This window comes from Entelurus aequoreus, linkage group LG15, assembly GCF_033978785.1.
Source record: "Entelurus aequoreus isolate RoL-2023_Sb linkage group LG15, RoL_Eaeq_v1.1, whole genome shotgun sequence".
Taxonomy (NCBI): domain Eukaryota; kingdom Metazoa; phylum Chordata; class Actinopteri; order Syngnathiformes; family Syngnathidae; genus Entelurus; species Entelurus aequoreus.
In genome coordinates this window covers 45839079-45855019 of record NC_084745.1, presented here as the reverse complement: position 1 = coordinate 45855019, position 15941 = coordinate 45839079, and the positions used below count along the sequence as shown (strand labels likewise).

Sequence of the window (15941 nt, the reverse complement as noted above, 5' to 3'; positions counted from 1 at the left end):
TGATAAAAAGTTTAATCGGTCAATGATGTTGCAACGGAAAGTAACCAGATGTTAACAGTAAATTAGCAAGTAGATGAATAGTTTTGAAAAAATAAACCAAATGGAAATGACGCAAAATGTTACTGCATATTATATCGGCAGCTAAATTAGGAGCCCTTTAACCTGTTTTGAAATGGTTCTACTATCATATCTGGCAGTGACGTGCGGTGAGGTTCATGGCTGGTGAGGCACTGACTTCATCACAGTCAGATTTACAAACATATGAACCCTAAAGAGTATCTTATTCACCATTTGATTGGCAGCAATTAACGGGTTATGTTTAAAAGCTCATACCAGCATTCTTCCCTGTTTGGCACTCAGCATCAAGGGTTGGAATTGGGGGTTAAATCACCAAAAATGATTCCCGGGCGCGGCGCCGCTGTTGCCCACTGCTCCCCTCACCTCCCAGGGGGTGAGCAAGGGGATGGGTCAAATGCAGAGGACAAATTTCACCACACCTAGTGTGTGTGTGACAATCATTGGTACTTGAAGTAGCGACGAACTGTAGTTACTGACAGTGGTTTTCTGAAGTGTTCCTGAGCCTATGTGGTGATATCCTTTACACACTGATGTCGTTTTTTGATGCAGTACCGCCTGAGGGATCGAAGGTCCGTAATATCATCGCTTACGTGCAGTGATTTCTCCAGATTCTCTGAACCTTTTGATGATATTACGAACTGTAGATGGTGAAATCCCTAAATTCCTTGCAATAGCTTGTTGAGAAATGTTGTTCTTAAGCTGTTGGACAATTTGCTCACGCATTTGTTGACAAAGTGGTGACCCTAGTCCCATCCTTGTTTGTGAATGACTGAGCATTCCATGGAAGCTGCTTTTATACCCAATCATGGCACCCACCTGTTGCCAATTATCCTGTTCACCTGTGGGATGTTCCAAATAAGTGTTTGATGAGCAGTCCTCAACTTTCTCAGTCTTTTTTGACAATTGTGCCAGCTTTTTTGAAACATGTTGCAGGCATGAAATTCCAAATGAGCTAATATTTGCAAAAAATAACAAAAGTTTTTCGGTTCGAATGTTAAGTATCTTGTCTTTGCAGTCTATTCAATTGAATATAGCTTGAAAGGGATTTGCAAATCATTATATTCCGTTTTTATTTACCATTTACACAACGTGCCAACTTCTGGGGTTTGGGTTTGGTAAATATAATTCACTTCACTTCACACAAAAAAAGTAATGTTCACCTAAAATAGTTGTTTTTGTTTGTGACCAAATAATCACTAGTGTCCTCTTCCTGAGTAGAAGGACAAAGCAGACCCTTTCGATGCGGAGGAGGTGGTGCAGGAGATGTCCAGGAAGCAGAGAGCATCTCTGTGGGGGAATCTGGCCTCCCTTCTTCAGGTTGTCCTGTCGGAGGTCCCTCCTGAGCGCTGGGAGGAAGATGGAAAGGATGCGGACGGCGTGAGTTGATTTGGACCAACTTTTTAATGACCCACTGCTGCTGCATCTTGGTCATGTTGTGCTTGTCTTCTTCCTCCAGAAACTCGTAATGGCTGTGGTGGACGGCATCACGCTTGTGGCCAGCGTGTCATTGAACGTCCTGCAAGATGGCGACGCCTACAACAGCCTTCTTGACATTGCCCACCAGCTTCAAAGTGGGTGTGCTGGCCAATTTCTCTTCAAGATAAAAAGGTCTTTAAAAAAAAGAGTAATCCCTGAATCCCCTGCACAGATGTTCTGCTGTCTCTTCCGGTGTCGGCGGCCCATGTGCCGCACCACATTCAAACGCTGTGCGAGGCCTGGTGGAAGAAAGGCCTGCAGGACAAGGAGACGTTTGGCCACACTGCTTTCATCATCTCGCTGCAGAAGAGCTTTGTTTTGGATAAAGTGGTCTGTATTTGATTTGCACAATTAGAATCCTATTTAAAGGCCTACTGAAATGAGATTTTCTTATTTAAACGGGGATAGCAGATCCATTCTATGTGTCGTACTTGATCATTTCGCAATATTGCCATATTTTTGCTGAAAGGATTTAGTAGAGAGCATCGACGATAAAGTTCGCAACTTTTGGTCGCTGATAAAAAAGCCTTGCCTGTACCGGAAGTAGCGTGACGTCACAGGTTGTGGAGCTCCTCACATCTGCACATTGTTTACAATCATGGCCACCAGCAGCGAGAGCGATTCGGACCGAGAAAGCGACGATTTCCCCATTAATTTGAGCGAGGATGAAAGATTTGTGGATGAGGAAAGGGAGAGTGAAGGATTAGATGGCAGTGGAAGCGATTCAGATAGGGAAGATGCTGTGAGAGGCGGGTGGGACCTGATATTCAGCTGGGAATGACTAAAACAGTAAATAAACACAAGACATATATATACTCTATTAGCCACAGCACAACCAGGCTTATATTTAATATGCCACAAATTAATCCCGCATAACAAACACCTCCCCCCTCCCGTCCATATAACCCACCAATACAAATCAAACACCCGCACAACACACTCAATCCCACAGCCCAAAGTACCGTTCACCTCCGCAAAGTTCATACAGCACATATATTTCTCCAAAGTTACGTACGTGACATGCACATAGCGGCATGCACGTACAGGCAAGCGATCAAATGTTTGGAAGCCGCAGCTGCGTACTCACGGTAGCGTGTATCCAACTCAAAGTCCTCCTGGTAAGAGTCTATGTTGTCCCAGTTCTCCACAGGCCACTGGTAAAGCTTGACTGTCATCGTTCGGGAATGTAAACAATGAAACACCTGCTACAACGTAGCCGCTACGTGTTTGTGTTGCTGCAGCCGGCCGCTAATACACCGCTTCCCACCTACAGCTTTCTTCTTTGCTATCTCCATTGTTCATTAAACAAATTGCAAAAGATTCACCAACACAGATATCCAGAATACTGTGGAATTTTGCGATGAAAACAGACGACTTAATAGCTGGCCACAATGCTGTCCCAAAATGTCCGCTACAATCCGTGACGTCACGCGCAAACGTCATCATACCAAGACGTTTTCAGCAGGATATTTCGCGGGAAATTCAAAATTGCACTTTACTAATCTAACCCGGCCGTATTGGCCTGTGTTGCAATGTTAAGATTTCATCATTGATATATAAACCATCAGACTGCGTGGTCGGTAGTAGTGGCTTTCAGTAGGTTTTTAATCCAGTTCAGTCCAAAATTCTGCATCCAGAATTGATAGTACACAAACATGATTGTGTCTGCACCTTGATTATACAGCAGTTTGTAGTACATCCAGTGGCATGTCGGTTTTTGTAAGGTTCAGTCTTCAACCAAAATAGGTCTCTTTTTTGTGCACTGTACCGTTAATCGTTCAGCCAAACATTGTGTGTACGTTGTCATCCAGCCCTGGACTTGAAATACTGAGCACAAATCCTCACAAGAATTACGTCTCGCAGCGTTAGTTATCAGTCCAGAGATGTCAACATAATGTCCAATGCGATTAGGAAGTAGGGATGGAACAATCAACCGGTTTTACTATCAACTAGGACTACAAACATCACCGTTATTTAATAGTGTCCTCACCCACTATAAAGGGGCATTATGCTGGTAAGGTATTTTCAGCACTACCTGCATGGAACAAAAAGTTACACCAGTGTGGGACGCGTATACGCACCTAACAAGAGACATGCTTGTATGCTATATTAGTAGGGGTGTAACGGTACACAAAAATTTCGGTTCGGTACGTACCTCGGTTTAGAGGTCACGGTTCGGTTCATTTTCGGTACAGTAAGAAAACAACAAAATATGCATTTTTGGGTTATTTATTTACCAAATTTGCAAAATCTTCCACCAAAAATATTTTTCTTAGTGGAATATTTGATGTGAAGTAATGGGAACCTTGGATAGGTCAACACTTCATAATGACATTGATTTTGATTCAATATTATGTTTTGAGCAATGACAGTTTGAAAGAAAAAAAAACAGCTTTGTTTTATTAGTCAACATTGCAACTTTTTCTAAATTACATTTAACCTTTAAGCTTTTTTATTTCACTTTTGTTATGTTTTTGTTTATTTTAATAATATTTTTAGAATGTGCCGTGGGCCTTTAAAACATTAGCTGTGGGCCGCAAATGGCCTCCGGGGCACACTTTTGACACCCCTGCTATAGATAATAAAAAATTAAATCTGATAAATCTATGGATAAAAAGCAGAGCCTGGCGACGCATGCGCTTTTATCATAACTCTCTCGCTCTCCCTGTCTCTGCCCCTCCCTCACCAATGCTGCTGCACGCACCCCTTCTTAACTCTGAACGTACATTGAAAATACACGCAACCCTAACTCAAAATGCCGGACATTTGAGGCATTTAAGAAACTCCGCCCTGACAGCTCCGCAAAAGAGGACATGTCTGGTGAAAAGAGGACGTATGGTCAGTCTATCATCGCCCGATCGCTGCTAGCATGCCGTGTGTTGTGCCTCGGTGTGCATTGTTTACACAACGTGCGTTACGCTACTTAATATGTCCGTGTGGAAACCCGTTCGGTACACCTCCGAACTGAACCGAAACCCCCGTACCGAAACGGTTCAATACAAATACATGTACCGTTACACCCCTATATATTAGTGTAAAAATGGCAGCAGAATGAAGCAGCAAACTTTTGTCACCTTTTGTATAGGTGAATAAAGACTTGAGGCTGTAATCGCTGCCAAAGGTGCATTAGCACAGTATTAAGCAAAAGCTGTGAAAACCTATGTGCGTGTAATTTTTCATTTTTTTTTAATACTTTTGCAAAATTAAAACTTCACTCTGTCATTATGGCGTATTGTTTGCAAAATTTTAGAACAAAATTATTTTTTTTCCATTTTGGAATAAGGCTGTAACATAACATGTGAAAAAAGTGAGGGCTGTGAATGCTCTCCGGATGCACTTTATTTCCGTTTCAATACAAACCACTTTAGAATGGATTAATAACCAAAACCGAAGTACCGCTCTATTGTATAATTCTGTGAATACCTCTCTGACAGCGTCAATCAAACTTGTGCCTAACTTTGTTTTTTTAATTTTTTCTCATCTGTTCTCTATTTCTATGACCTTCCTATTAGAGTTCTGAAATCCAAAGAGTCTGGAGCCTCCACGAGGTGCTGTTGGATGTGGACTACGTGTCAAACAAGCAGCTCATCGACCAGCTGCTTCAGTGTTTCCACAGTCCTGACTTCATCGGAAATGATAATGTGAGTGCTCTGTGTTTTCCACCGACCTGCAATGTACCTGAGGCATTGGGTTGAGGCGGAGAAAAGGTGAGGCAAGGTGGACTTGGGGGAGAGGCAGTTGTGCGCAGGAGAGGGGTGTGCTTTATGACGCTATTTTCTAGTTTGCACCATTGGCTGTGTTACTGGCAGGTCAATACCAGTAGGTTATTGCCTTGAATGCTATTGACGGTGTAACAATATCAACACTATTTTAAAGGCCTACTGAAATGAAATTTTTTTATTTAAAAGGGGATAGCAGATCTATTCTATGTGTCATACTTGATCATTTCGCGATATTGCCATATTTTTGCTGAAAGGATTTAGTATAGAACAACAACGATAAAGATTGCAACTTTTGGTATCTGATTAAAAAAAAGGCTTGCCCCTACCGGAAGTAGCGTGACGTAGTCAATTGAACATATACGCAAAGTTCCCTATTGTTTACAATGATGGCCGCATGAAGTGAGAGAGATTCGGACCGAGAAAGCGACAATTTCCCCATTAATTTGAGCGAGGATGAAAGATTTGTGGATGAGTAAAGTGCAAGTGAAGGACTAGTGGGGAGTGGATGCGATTCAGATAGGGAAGATGCTGTGAGAGCCGGGGGTGACCTGATATTCAGCTGGGAATGACTACAACAGTAAATAAACACAAGACATATATATACTCTATTAGCCACAACACAACCAGGCTTATATTTAATATGCCACAAATTAATCCTGCATAAAAACACCTCAGTGTTTGTTATGCTAGCTCCTAGCTCCTATGCTAGCTCCTAGCTCCATATAAGCCGCCAATCCAATTCAAACACCTGCACAACACACACAATCACTCAGCCCAAAAGACCGTTCACCTAACCCAAGGTTCATAAAGCTTATATATTTAAACAAAGTAACGTACGTGACGCGCACATACTGGCAAGCGATCAAATGTTTGGAAGCGCAGCTGCTACTCACGGTACCTGATATTCAGCTGGGAATGACTACAACAGTAAATAAACACAAGACATATATATACTCTATTAGCCACAACACAACCAGGCTTATATTTAATATGCCACAAATTAATCCTGCATAAAAACACCTCAGTGTTTGTTATGCTAGCTCCTAGCTCCTCTGCTAGCTCCTAGCTCCATAGAACACGCCAATACAATTCAAACACCTGATCAACACACAATCACTCAGCCCAAAAGACCGTTCACCTAACCCAAGGTTCATAAAGCTTATATATTTAAACAAAGTTACGTACGTGACGCGCACGTACGGTCAAGCGATCAAATGTTTGGAAGCCAAAGCAGCATACTCACGGTAGCACATCTGCGTCTTTGTCATCCAAATCAAAGTAATCCTGGTAAGAGTCTGTTGTCCCAGTTCTCTACAGGCGTCTGTGTATCAAAGTCAAAAGTCCTCCTGGTTAGAGTCTCTGTTATCCGAGTTCTTCGATCTTGACTGCATCTTTCGGGAATGTAAACAATGAAACACCGCTGGCTGTGTTGTGTTGCTGCTGACTTCCTTCGCAAAATACGTCCGCTTTGCACCGAGAACTTTCTTCTTTGCTTGCTCAGCTTCTTTCTCCATAATGCAATGAACATAATTGCAACAGATTCACCAACACAGATGTCCAGAATACATCCAGAATGAGATGAAAACAGCTATTTCGTATTGGCTTCAATGTGGAAGCCATACCCGTGTTCCCCGGGCTTCGTCACGCGCATACTTCATCCTCAGAGGCGTTTCGAACCGGAAGTTTAGCGGCAAATTTAAAATTGCACTTTATAAGTTAACCCGGCCGTATTGGCATGTGTTGCAATGTTAAGATTTCATCATTGATATATAAACTGCCAGACTGCGTGGTCGGTAGTAGTGGCTTTCAGTAGTTTTTCTTATTCTTATCATGTACAATTGAGCAAAACAAAGTCAATAATACACAATACGATAACTAAACCAAAGATGTCCAAACTTTTTCCAGCAAGGTCCTAGTACAGAAAAAATATCAATCGATCAATCAATGTTTATTTATATAGCCCTAAATCACAAGTGTCTCAAAGGGCTGCACAAGCCACAACGACATCCTCGGTTCAGATCCCACATAAGGGCAAGGAAAAACTCAACCCAGTGGGATGTCAATGAGAATGACAATGAGAAACCTTGGAGAGGACCGCAGATGTACTACTGCAGGGGTGGGCAATTAATTTTTACCGGGGGCCGCATGAGCTACCCGAGCACTGCTGGAGGGCCACATCGACAATATTTCAATTAAATTTTGCTCAATATTATTTTTGATATATACTGTAAGATAAATAATAATAATAATAATAATAATTAATAATAATAGTAATACTTCAACATAGTGTGTGTAACAGCATTCCATGACTAATATAAATAAATTAACATTAATAATAAATGACAGTAAAATAAGCACACGTATGACTGAGGAGTCATAGCGTAACTTTGTGTGGTGTTTGAGTTGTCCGACTTTTTGTGTGGCCATAAACGCACCAGTGGTTTAGTGCTATGCGTGTTGGTGACAGATGACAAGTTGGTTTTGGCCTGGTTTATACGGCAGAAAATGACTAGTTTTTCGGGATAGAATTGTTTTAGTCATGTTTTTGGTGTGGTTATGTCCGAATATAAACAGTTTTGCTCAATAAAGTGATCGATATAATTCCTGTCCTCGAAGCATCTCGATAGACGTTACAAAAATTGAACGGTGTTCAATTGAACGGTGTTGTAAACGGTGTTGACGAACACCGTTAGGGCCGCTTGTTGTCACTGTCACTCAAAGTTGCATTGCAAAATTCCATAGAATAAATATGTTTATTTTGTTTAGAATTCAGATGGGATTTGATTTGGTGCGCGGCATATATTTGCTGTGCGCAGAGGACGCTTGAGCAGTGCGCAATTGCGCAGGCACGCACCTTAGAGGGGACGTTGCTTTGCAGTTCATGTCTTGTTGAAAACACGGCATTCCTCATCAACTTTTCTCTTTTTAGCGTCTCGGGTGTAAACCGTGCATCACTTGTCGCTGCATGTGCACCTTCACTCGCAGGTTAGGACACACGCCCATAAATAATACTTTTCAAAATAAAAGCAGCACAGTTGTATTGCGCGCAGGACATAGATGTTTTTCCATTTTATTTTGTAATTGCAGCTGTTCACATTCACTCACAACCACGCACACGCATACGTCCACACGGAAGTAATACAAATAACGATTTTCAAAACAAAAGCAGCACCGTTGTATTGCACACTCGACATAGATACTTTTTAAAATTTATTTTGTAATTTATAATTGACCTCACGCGGGCCGGACAGGGACGCACAAAGGGCCGGATGCGGCCCGCGGGCCGCAGAATGCGCAGGTCTGTACTACTGTCATACACACACACTCGGTCTGGTGAAATTACTCTCTGCATTTGACCCGTCCCCTTGTTCCACCCTCTAAGTCAAAGTATAATATCTTTATTAAATGTATCAAAAATTGCTTGTGTAATAGGAGTGTCAAAAAAATTTGATTTTCGAATGAATCAATTCTTCTTTGTAACAATTCTTAATCGATGAAAAAGAAAAAAGATTAAAAAAAGAAAAAATATTAAATCTGTTTATTTAAATGTATTTATTTTATGAAGAAATGTAGTAAATCATTGAACTAGCACCCAATGTTTACAAAAAATATGGATTTTGAATCGAAAATCTTTTGGAATCGATTCTGAATCTAATTTGTTACCCCCAAAAATCAAATCGAATCGTGCAGTGCCCAAAGATTCACAACTCTATTGTATAAGGTACTTTTTTTAGCGCAGTCAGACCGGCTGCTGTGCACAGCGCTATTAATGTGAAGGGGGGGAGTGTTCTTTTGTTCTAAACTTCAAGAGTTTGGAGATGACTTGAGGCTGTTAAAAAAAAAAAAAAAAGAGTTCAAGCTCAGAAATTTGAACGCATGTAATCCTTTTTTTTTTCGATAATACTTTTATAATCGTGAGAAGTTGAAATCGAGATTACAATTTGACATCCTTTTGCTTATCTCTCCCTTCTGGCCCTTTTTCACATCATTGTCCGTCTAGTATTTTATAAATTTGTGGCGTCCAGGGGAGTTTCGGCAGCGCTGTTTTCGGTGATCAAGGTCTTCGGTCGCTGAGTTTTCGATGCATCACTTTTTCAATAGTGCGCAAGTAAGTCAATAGTGCGCAAATAATAGGCGCTGAGGAAAAAACACAGAGGCTATTTCATCCCTACAGGCCTGTTTTGCAGGTTTCCATGCCGTTCAAAACACTCGTAGCAAAGGTGTTTGAGAAATGCAAAAAATATCAAGAAAAATACTTAATGGGAAATAATAAACACTTCAAGTATAATCTAACAAAACATTAATAAAGTGATCACTGCAAACTTGTGCATTCTTTGGCTATGCACCTTTGGACTGTAGTGTGTGCTGCTTTTCTCGTCATTTTGTAAAATCTTGCACACTTCCGCCCTTTTTAATTAAGTAACTGTTATCCTTTTCGCGATTTGAACGATTCGTACAGCCGAAAACAACACAAGCACAGGGCATTTTTTCTTTGAGAAAGGCTAAATGACGCTTTGTACCCATTGAGAACAGAGCAAGCTTGACCACCAAGCATATTCAATGGGCGGGACGTGAGCCGGACGTGATGTCAATAAAATCCTCACTGGTGCTTAGTTGGTGTTTGTATTTATCGCCATGTTCATCAACTGTGTGTGTTGTTGTTGCAGGGCAAGCGCTTCCTGGTGTTCCTCTTCAGCTGGAACATCGACTTCATCTGTCTCATTCACAACACTGTCAAAAATCATCTCGAGTTTTTCAGCAAGTAAGAGACATTTTTGCACCTTATCCTTACCTATCTTGTCCTGACTGTGGCTATTCCAGGAGCAAAGTGTCACACATCGCAGAGATCTACTTTCGGGCCTGGAAGAAGGCCAGCGGAGACTTCCTGGAGAAGATGGAGAATGTATGCGTACAAGATTTCATGCACTGTGCCATTCTGCTGCACAGAACCTCTCCCGTCCATGGCAAAGTCAGACAGGTAGAATTGTCATCATAATTAACTTGAACAATGATCATGAAAGGTATTTAATGTAACCTACCGTATTTTTCGGAGTATAAGTCGCACCGGCTGAAAATGCATAATAAAGAAGGAAAAAAACATATATAAGTCGCACTGGAGTATAAGTCGCATTTTTTGGGGAAATTTATTTGATAAAACCCAACACCAAGAATAGACATTTGAAAGGCAATTTAAAATAAATAAAGAATAGTGAACAACAGGCTGAATAAGTGTACGTTATATGACTCATAAATAACCAACTGAGAACGTGCCTGGTATGTTAACGTAACATATTATGGTAAGAGTCATTCAAATAACTATAACATATAGAACATGCTATACGTTTACCAAACAATCTGTCACTCCTAATCGCTAAATCCCATGAAATCTTATACGTCTAGTCTCTTACGTGAATGAGCTAAATAATATTATTTGATATTTTACAGTAGTGTGTTAATAATTTCACACATAAGTCGCTCCTGAGTATAAGTCGCACCCCCGGCCAAACTATGAAAAAAGAACTGCAACTTATAGTCCAAAAAATATGGTACTATGTTGTGGGAACCAGAATATTGGTAGCAGAAAGAAACAACCCCTTTTGTGTGAGTGGGTGTGAATGGGGGAGGGAGGTTTTTTGGGTTGATGCACTAATTGAAAGTGTATCTTGTGTTTTTTTATGTTGATTTAATAAAAAATAAAATACTATGATCCCGTGGCCTGGATACCTGCTCTATATGCTGTTTTTTCTTCTCATTGCAGATTGTGAGCTACTTCCACATGAGAAAAGCCTGCCCCCAAGTGGAGAAGATGCTCAATGACCTGTACAAGCCCATTCTTTGGAAAGCCCTCTGTGTATGTATCATCCTTTTTTGTGTGGTTTACCTGAGCACCACACGAGTCAAAAGCCTGCAACTCTTGCATCATCAGGCTCCTAACTTTGAAGTTCGCGCCAACGCCACTTTCCTTTTCACCTCGGCGTTCCCCATCCATGACCCTGATCAAAGCATTGATAACATTGATGCGGCCGTTCAAAAGCAGCTGAACATAGCCATGGTGAGAGTGTTACGTTCCCGTCTTCTGTGTTGGTATCAACATAACGTACCAGTTTTTCACCTTTTTTAGGATCTTCTTGATGACCCTAATCCCAGCGTACGCGCCAACGCGACTCTGGGCGTCTGTAATATCCTCGCCAAGTGCTGGGAGCTTCTGCCCCCAGCCATCATCGCTGACTTCCTGAAGAAGCTGGTCTCAGAGCTGGCATCTGACATCAGCTCCCCCGATGTTCGTTGCTGCGTCTTTAAGGTGCACTTCCACTCGCCACTCGTAGTGAGATGTCTTAAAGGCCTACTGAAACCTACTACTACCGACCACGCAGTCTGATAGTTTATATATCAATGATGAAATCTTAACATTGCAACACATGCCAATACGGCCGGGTTAGATTAGTAAAGTGCAATTTTAAATTTCCCGCGAAATATTCTGCTGAAAACGTCTCGGTATGATGACGTTTGCGCGTGACGTCACGGATTGTAGCGGACATATTGGGACACCATTGTGGCCAGCTATTAAGTCGTCTGTTTTCATCGCAAAATTCCACAGTATTCTGGAATACTGGCGTGGCGTAGTGGGTAGAGCAACTATGCCAGAAACCTGAGGGTTGCAGGTTCGCTCCCCGCCTCTTACCATCCAAAAATCGCTGCCGTTGTGTCCTTGGGCATGACACTTCACCCTTTGCCCCCGGTGCTGCTCACACTGGTGAAATGAATGATGAATGATAGGTGGTGGTCGGAGGGGCCGTAGGCGCAAATTGCAGCCACGCTTCCGTCAGTCTAACCCAGGGCAGCTGTGGCTACGAAAGTAGCTTACCACCACCAGGTGTGAATGATTGATGGGTTCAGAAAAACATGTAAAGCGACTTTGGGTACTTAGAAAAGCGCTATATAAATCCCAGGTATTATTATCTGTGTTGGTGAATCTTTTGCAATTTGTTTAATGAACAATGAAGACAGCAAAGAAGAAAGCTGTAGGTGGGAAGCGGTGTATTAGCGGCCGGCTGCAGCAACACAACCAGGAGGACTTTGAGTTGGATAGCAGACGCGCTACCGTGAGTACGCAGCTTTGGTTTCCAAACATTTGATCGCTTGCTCGTACGTGCGTGCCGCTATGTGCATGTCACGTACATAACTTTGGGGAAATATATGTGCTGTATGAACTTTACAGAGGTGAACGGTACTTTGGGCTGTGGGATTGAGTGTGTTGTGCGGGTGTTTGAGTTGTATTGGTGGGTTATATGGACGGTAGGGGGGAGGTGTTTGTTATGCGGATTAATTTGTGGCATATTAAATATAAGCCTGGTTGTGTTGTGGCTAATAGAGTATATATATGTCTTGTGTTTATTTACTGTTTTAGTCATTCCCAGCTGAATATCAGGTCCCACCCGCCTCTCACAGCATCTTCCCTATCTGAATCGCTTCCACTGCCCTCTAATCCTTCACTCTCCCTTTCCTCATCCACAAATCTTTCATCCTCGCTCAAATTAATGGGGTAATTGTCGCTTTCTCGGTCCGAATCGCTCTCGCTGCTGGTGGCCATGATTGTACACAATGTGCAGATGTGAGGAGCTCCACAACCTGTGACGTCACGCTACTTCCGGTACAGGCAAGGCTTTTTTTTATCAGCGACCAAAAGTTGCGAACTTTATCGTCGATGTTCTCTACTAAATCCTTTCAGCAAAAATATGGCAATATCGCGAAATGATCAAGTATGACACATAGAATGGACCTGCTATCCCCGTTTAAATAAGAACATTTCATTTCAGTAGGCCTTTAAGATGTCATGTCTTGTGTTAATAACGTGATGTCCCGCAGTGTCTCAGCATCGTCCTGGACAACCCGCTCAGCCATCCGCTGCTGGAGAAGCTGCTGCCCACACTGAAATACAGCCTCCATGACAAGTCGGAGAAAGTGCGAATAGCTTTCCTCGACATGCTTATCAAGGTCAAAGCCGTGCGTGCGGCCAAGGTGCTTGAACTCTCTCTGTAAACGCTCACTGGCCACGACATTAAATACCCACAATAATCTACACGCTACTAAGTGATGCAGTGCAAACTACAACTGCCATAGTAAACCATGTGTATTGAATACCTCTCAATGACAACGAGATGTAATACAGCTCTTGTACTGGATTCATTGTGCAGGTGTACCTAATGAAATGTCCAGTCAGTGTCCAAAAAAAGTTGCATCTCCACCAGTCTGCTGCTTGAAGACATCATTTTGCTTATCTCTCCCCTCCTGCATCAATCACCAGTTCTGGGACGTGTGCAACATGGAACACCTGCTGGCCCGCCTGTCTTTGGACTCCCAGTCTGTCTCCAAGCGTGTCGTCGATCTGCTTTTCAAATCATTTTTCCCCGTCAACGATTCGGAGCGGGAGTGGTGCAGCAGGTGCATCACCCTCATACAGATGAACCCGGCGGCCGCCCGAAAATTCTACCAGTACGCCTTCAGACACACCGCCCCCACTAATATAAGTAAGGATACTGTTTAGTTGAACGCCTCATGTTTTAGTATTCAAGATTCACGTCTTGTTTTGGTCTCTCTCCAACAGTAAAATTAATGCTGGCCATCCGCCGCGTGCTGAACAGCTGCATCCAAGCGGAATGCAGCAACATTGACGACAGCAACAAGGAAAACAGCATCGTGAGAAAAAAATATTTCCCTAAACGTGCCGACTGTAATATGATTGCTTCTCTACGCTCACATTTCAGGTGCATACACACATATATATATGTATATATATATGTGTGTATATGTTTATGTCTATACATATATTCATATACATATGTATACATGTATGTGTAACTATATTTGTATGTATGTATATGTACATGTGTAGGTAGGTAGGTAGAGGTAGTTAAAAAGCTCCTCGGTGGCAAGGCCCCGGGGGTGGATGAGATCCGCCCGGAGTTCCTTAAGGCTCTGGATGTTGCGGGGCTGTCTTGGTTGACAAGACTCTGCAACATTGCGTGGACATCTGGGGCGGTACCTCTGGATTGGCAGACCGGGGTGGTGGTTCTTCTCTTTAAGAAGGGGAACCGGAGGGTGTGTTCCAACTATCGTGGGATCACACTCCTCAGCCTTCCCGGTAAAGTCTATTCAGGTGTACTGGAGAGGAGGCTACGCCGGATAGTCGAACCTCGGATTCAGGAGGAACAGTGTGGTTTTCGTCCTGGTCGTGGAACTGTGGACCAGCTCTATACTCTCGGCAGGGTCCTTGAGGGTGCATGGGAGTTTGCCCAACCAGTCTACATGTGTTTTGTGGACTTGGAGAAGGCATTCGAAGGCATTCGGCCGAAATGAGTTTCCGCCGCCTGGTGGCGGGGCTCTCCCTTAGAGATAGGGTGAGGAGCTCAAAGTAAAGCCGCTGCTCCTCCACATCGAGAGGAGCCAGATGATGTGGTTCGGGCATCTGGTCAGGATGACACCCGAACACCTCCCGAGGTATGTGTTTTTGGGGCACGTCCGACCGGCAGGAGGCCACGGGGAAGACCCAGGACATGTTGGGAAGACTGTCTCCCGGCTGGCCTGGGAACGCCTCGGGATCCTCCGGGAGGAGCTGGACGAAGTGGCTGGGGAGAGGGAAGTCTGGACTTCTCTGCTTAGGCCGATGCCCCCGCGACCCGACCTCGGTGAATACAGATGGATAGATATCTATCTATATCTCTCAAGCAGTAGAAAATTGGTATTTGTGTGTAAATACATGTATTTATTTATGTAGTATTAGAGCTGAACAATTAATAGAATTTTAACCACGATTTTGGCTGCCACGATTAAATGAGGACGATCGTCGGCAATATTAACATTTAAAAAGCACGCTCCGCTGCATATCAAATCAAGCACTTTCCAAGCAGCAGCAGAGAACAGTCCTGTGAAGAGTGTGCCCGTCCACGCCAGAGGCCATTGTGTATGACCACAAAACCCCATCACCGTGTCGAACCAAGGCATTAACATTGTCAGTTATTAATAGAGATGTCCGATAATATCGGCCGATAAATGCTTTAAAATGTAATATCGGAAATTATCGGTATTGTTTTTTTTATCGGTATCGTGTTATTTTTTTTATTTATTTTAATTTTTTTTATTAAATCAACATAAAAAACACAAGATACACTTACAATTAGTACACTAACCCAAAAAATACTCCCTCCCCCATTTACTCTCATTCACACAAAAGGGTTGTTTCTTTCTGTTATTAATATTCTGGTTCCTACATTATATATCAATACAGTCTGCAAGGGATACAGTCCGTAAGCACACATGATTGTGCGTGCTGCTGGTCCACTAATAGTACTAACCTTTAACAGTTAATTTGAGTCATTTTCATTAATTACTAGTTTCTATGTAACTGTTTTTATATTGTTTTACTTTCTTTTTTATTCAAGAAAATGTTTTTAATTTATTTATCTTATTTTATTTTATTAGTTTTTAAAAAAAGGACCTTATCTTCACCATACCTGGTTGTCCAAATTAGGCATAATGTGTTAATTCCACGATTGTATATATCGGTATCGGTTGATATCGGTATCAGTAATTAAGAGTTGGACAATATCGGATATCGGCAAAAAGCCATTATCAGACATTCCTAGTTATTAATAATTATCCATGATT

General features: G+C 42.3%; 1 protein-coding gene across 1 annotated transcript in view; it reads left to right on the top strand.

The window, feature by feature from the left end:
* ncapg2 (non-SMC condensin II complex, subunit G2) overlaps positions 1-15941 on the top strand; it is a 36588-nt gene that overhangs the window by 5505 nt on the left and 15142 nt on the right. The window contains exons 3-14 of the mRNA XM_062022089.1: positions 1297-1455; positions 1535-1649; positions 1727-1884; positions 5067-5195; positions 9944-10038; positions 10098-10254; positions 11035-11127; positions 11203-11328; positions 11398-11577; positions 13143-13295; positions 13582-13804; positions 13882-13973. Coding sequence (XP_061878073.1) covers positions 1297-1455; positions 1535-1649; positions 1727-1884; positions 5067-5195; positions 9944-10038; positions 10098-10254; positions 11035-11127; positions 11203-11328; positions 11398-11577; positions 13143-13295; positions 13582-13804; positions 13882-13973 — 1680 coding nt within the window. The remainder of the gene's footprint in view (positions 1-1296; positions 1456-1534; positions 1650-1726; positions 1885-5066; positions 5196-9943; positions 10039-10097; positions 10255-11034; positions 11128-11202; positions 11329-11397; positions 11578-13142; positions 13296-13581; positions 13805-13881; positions 13974-15941) is intronic.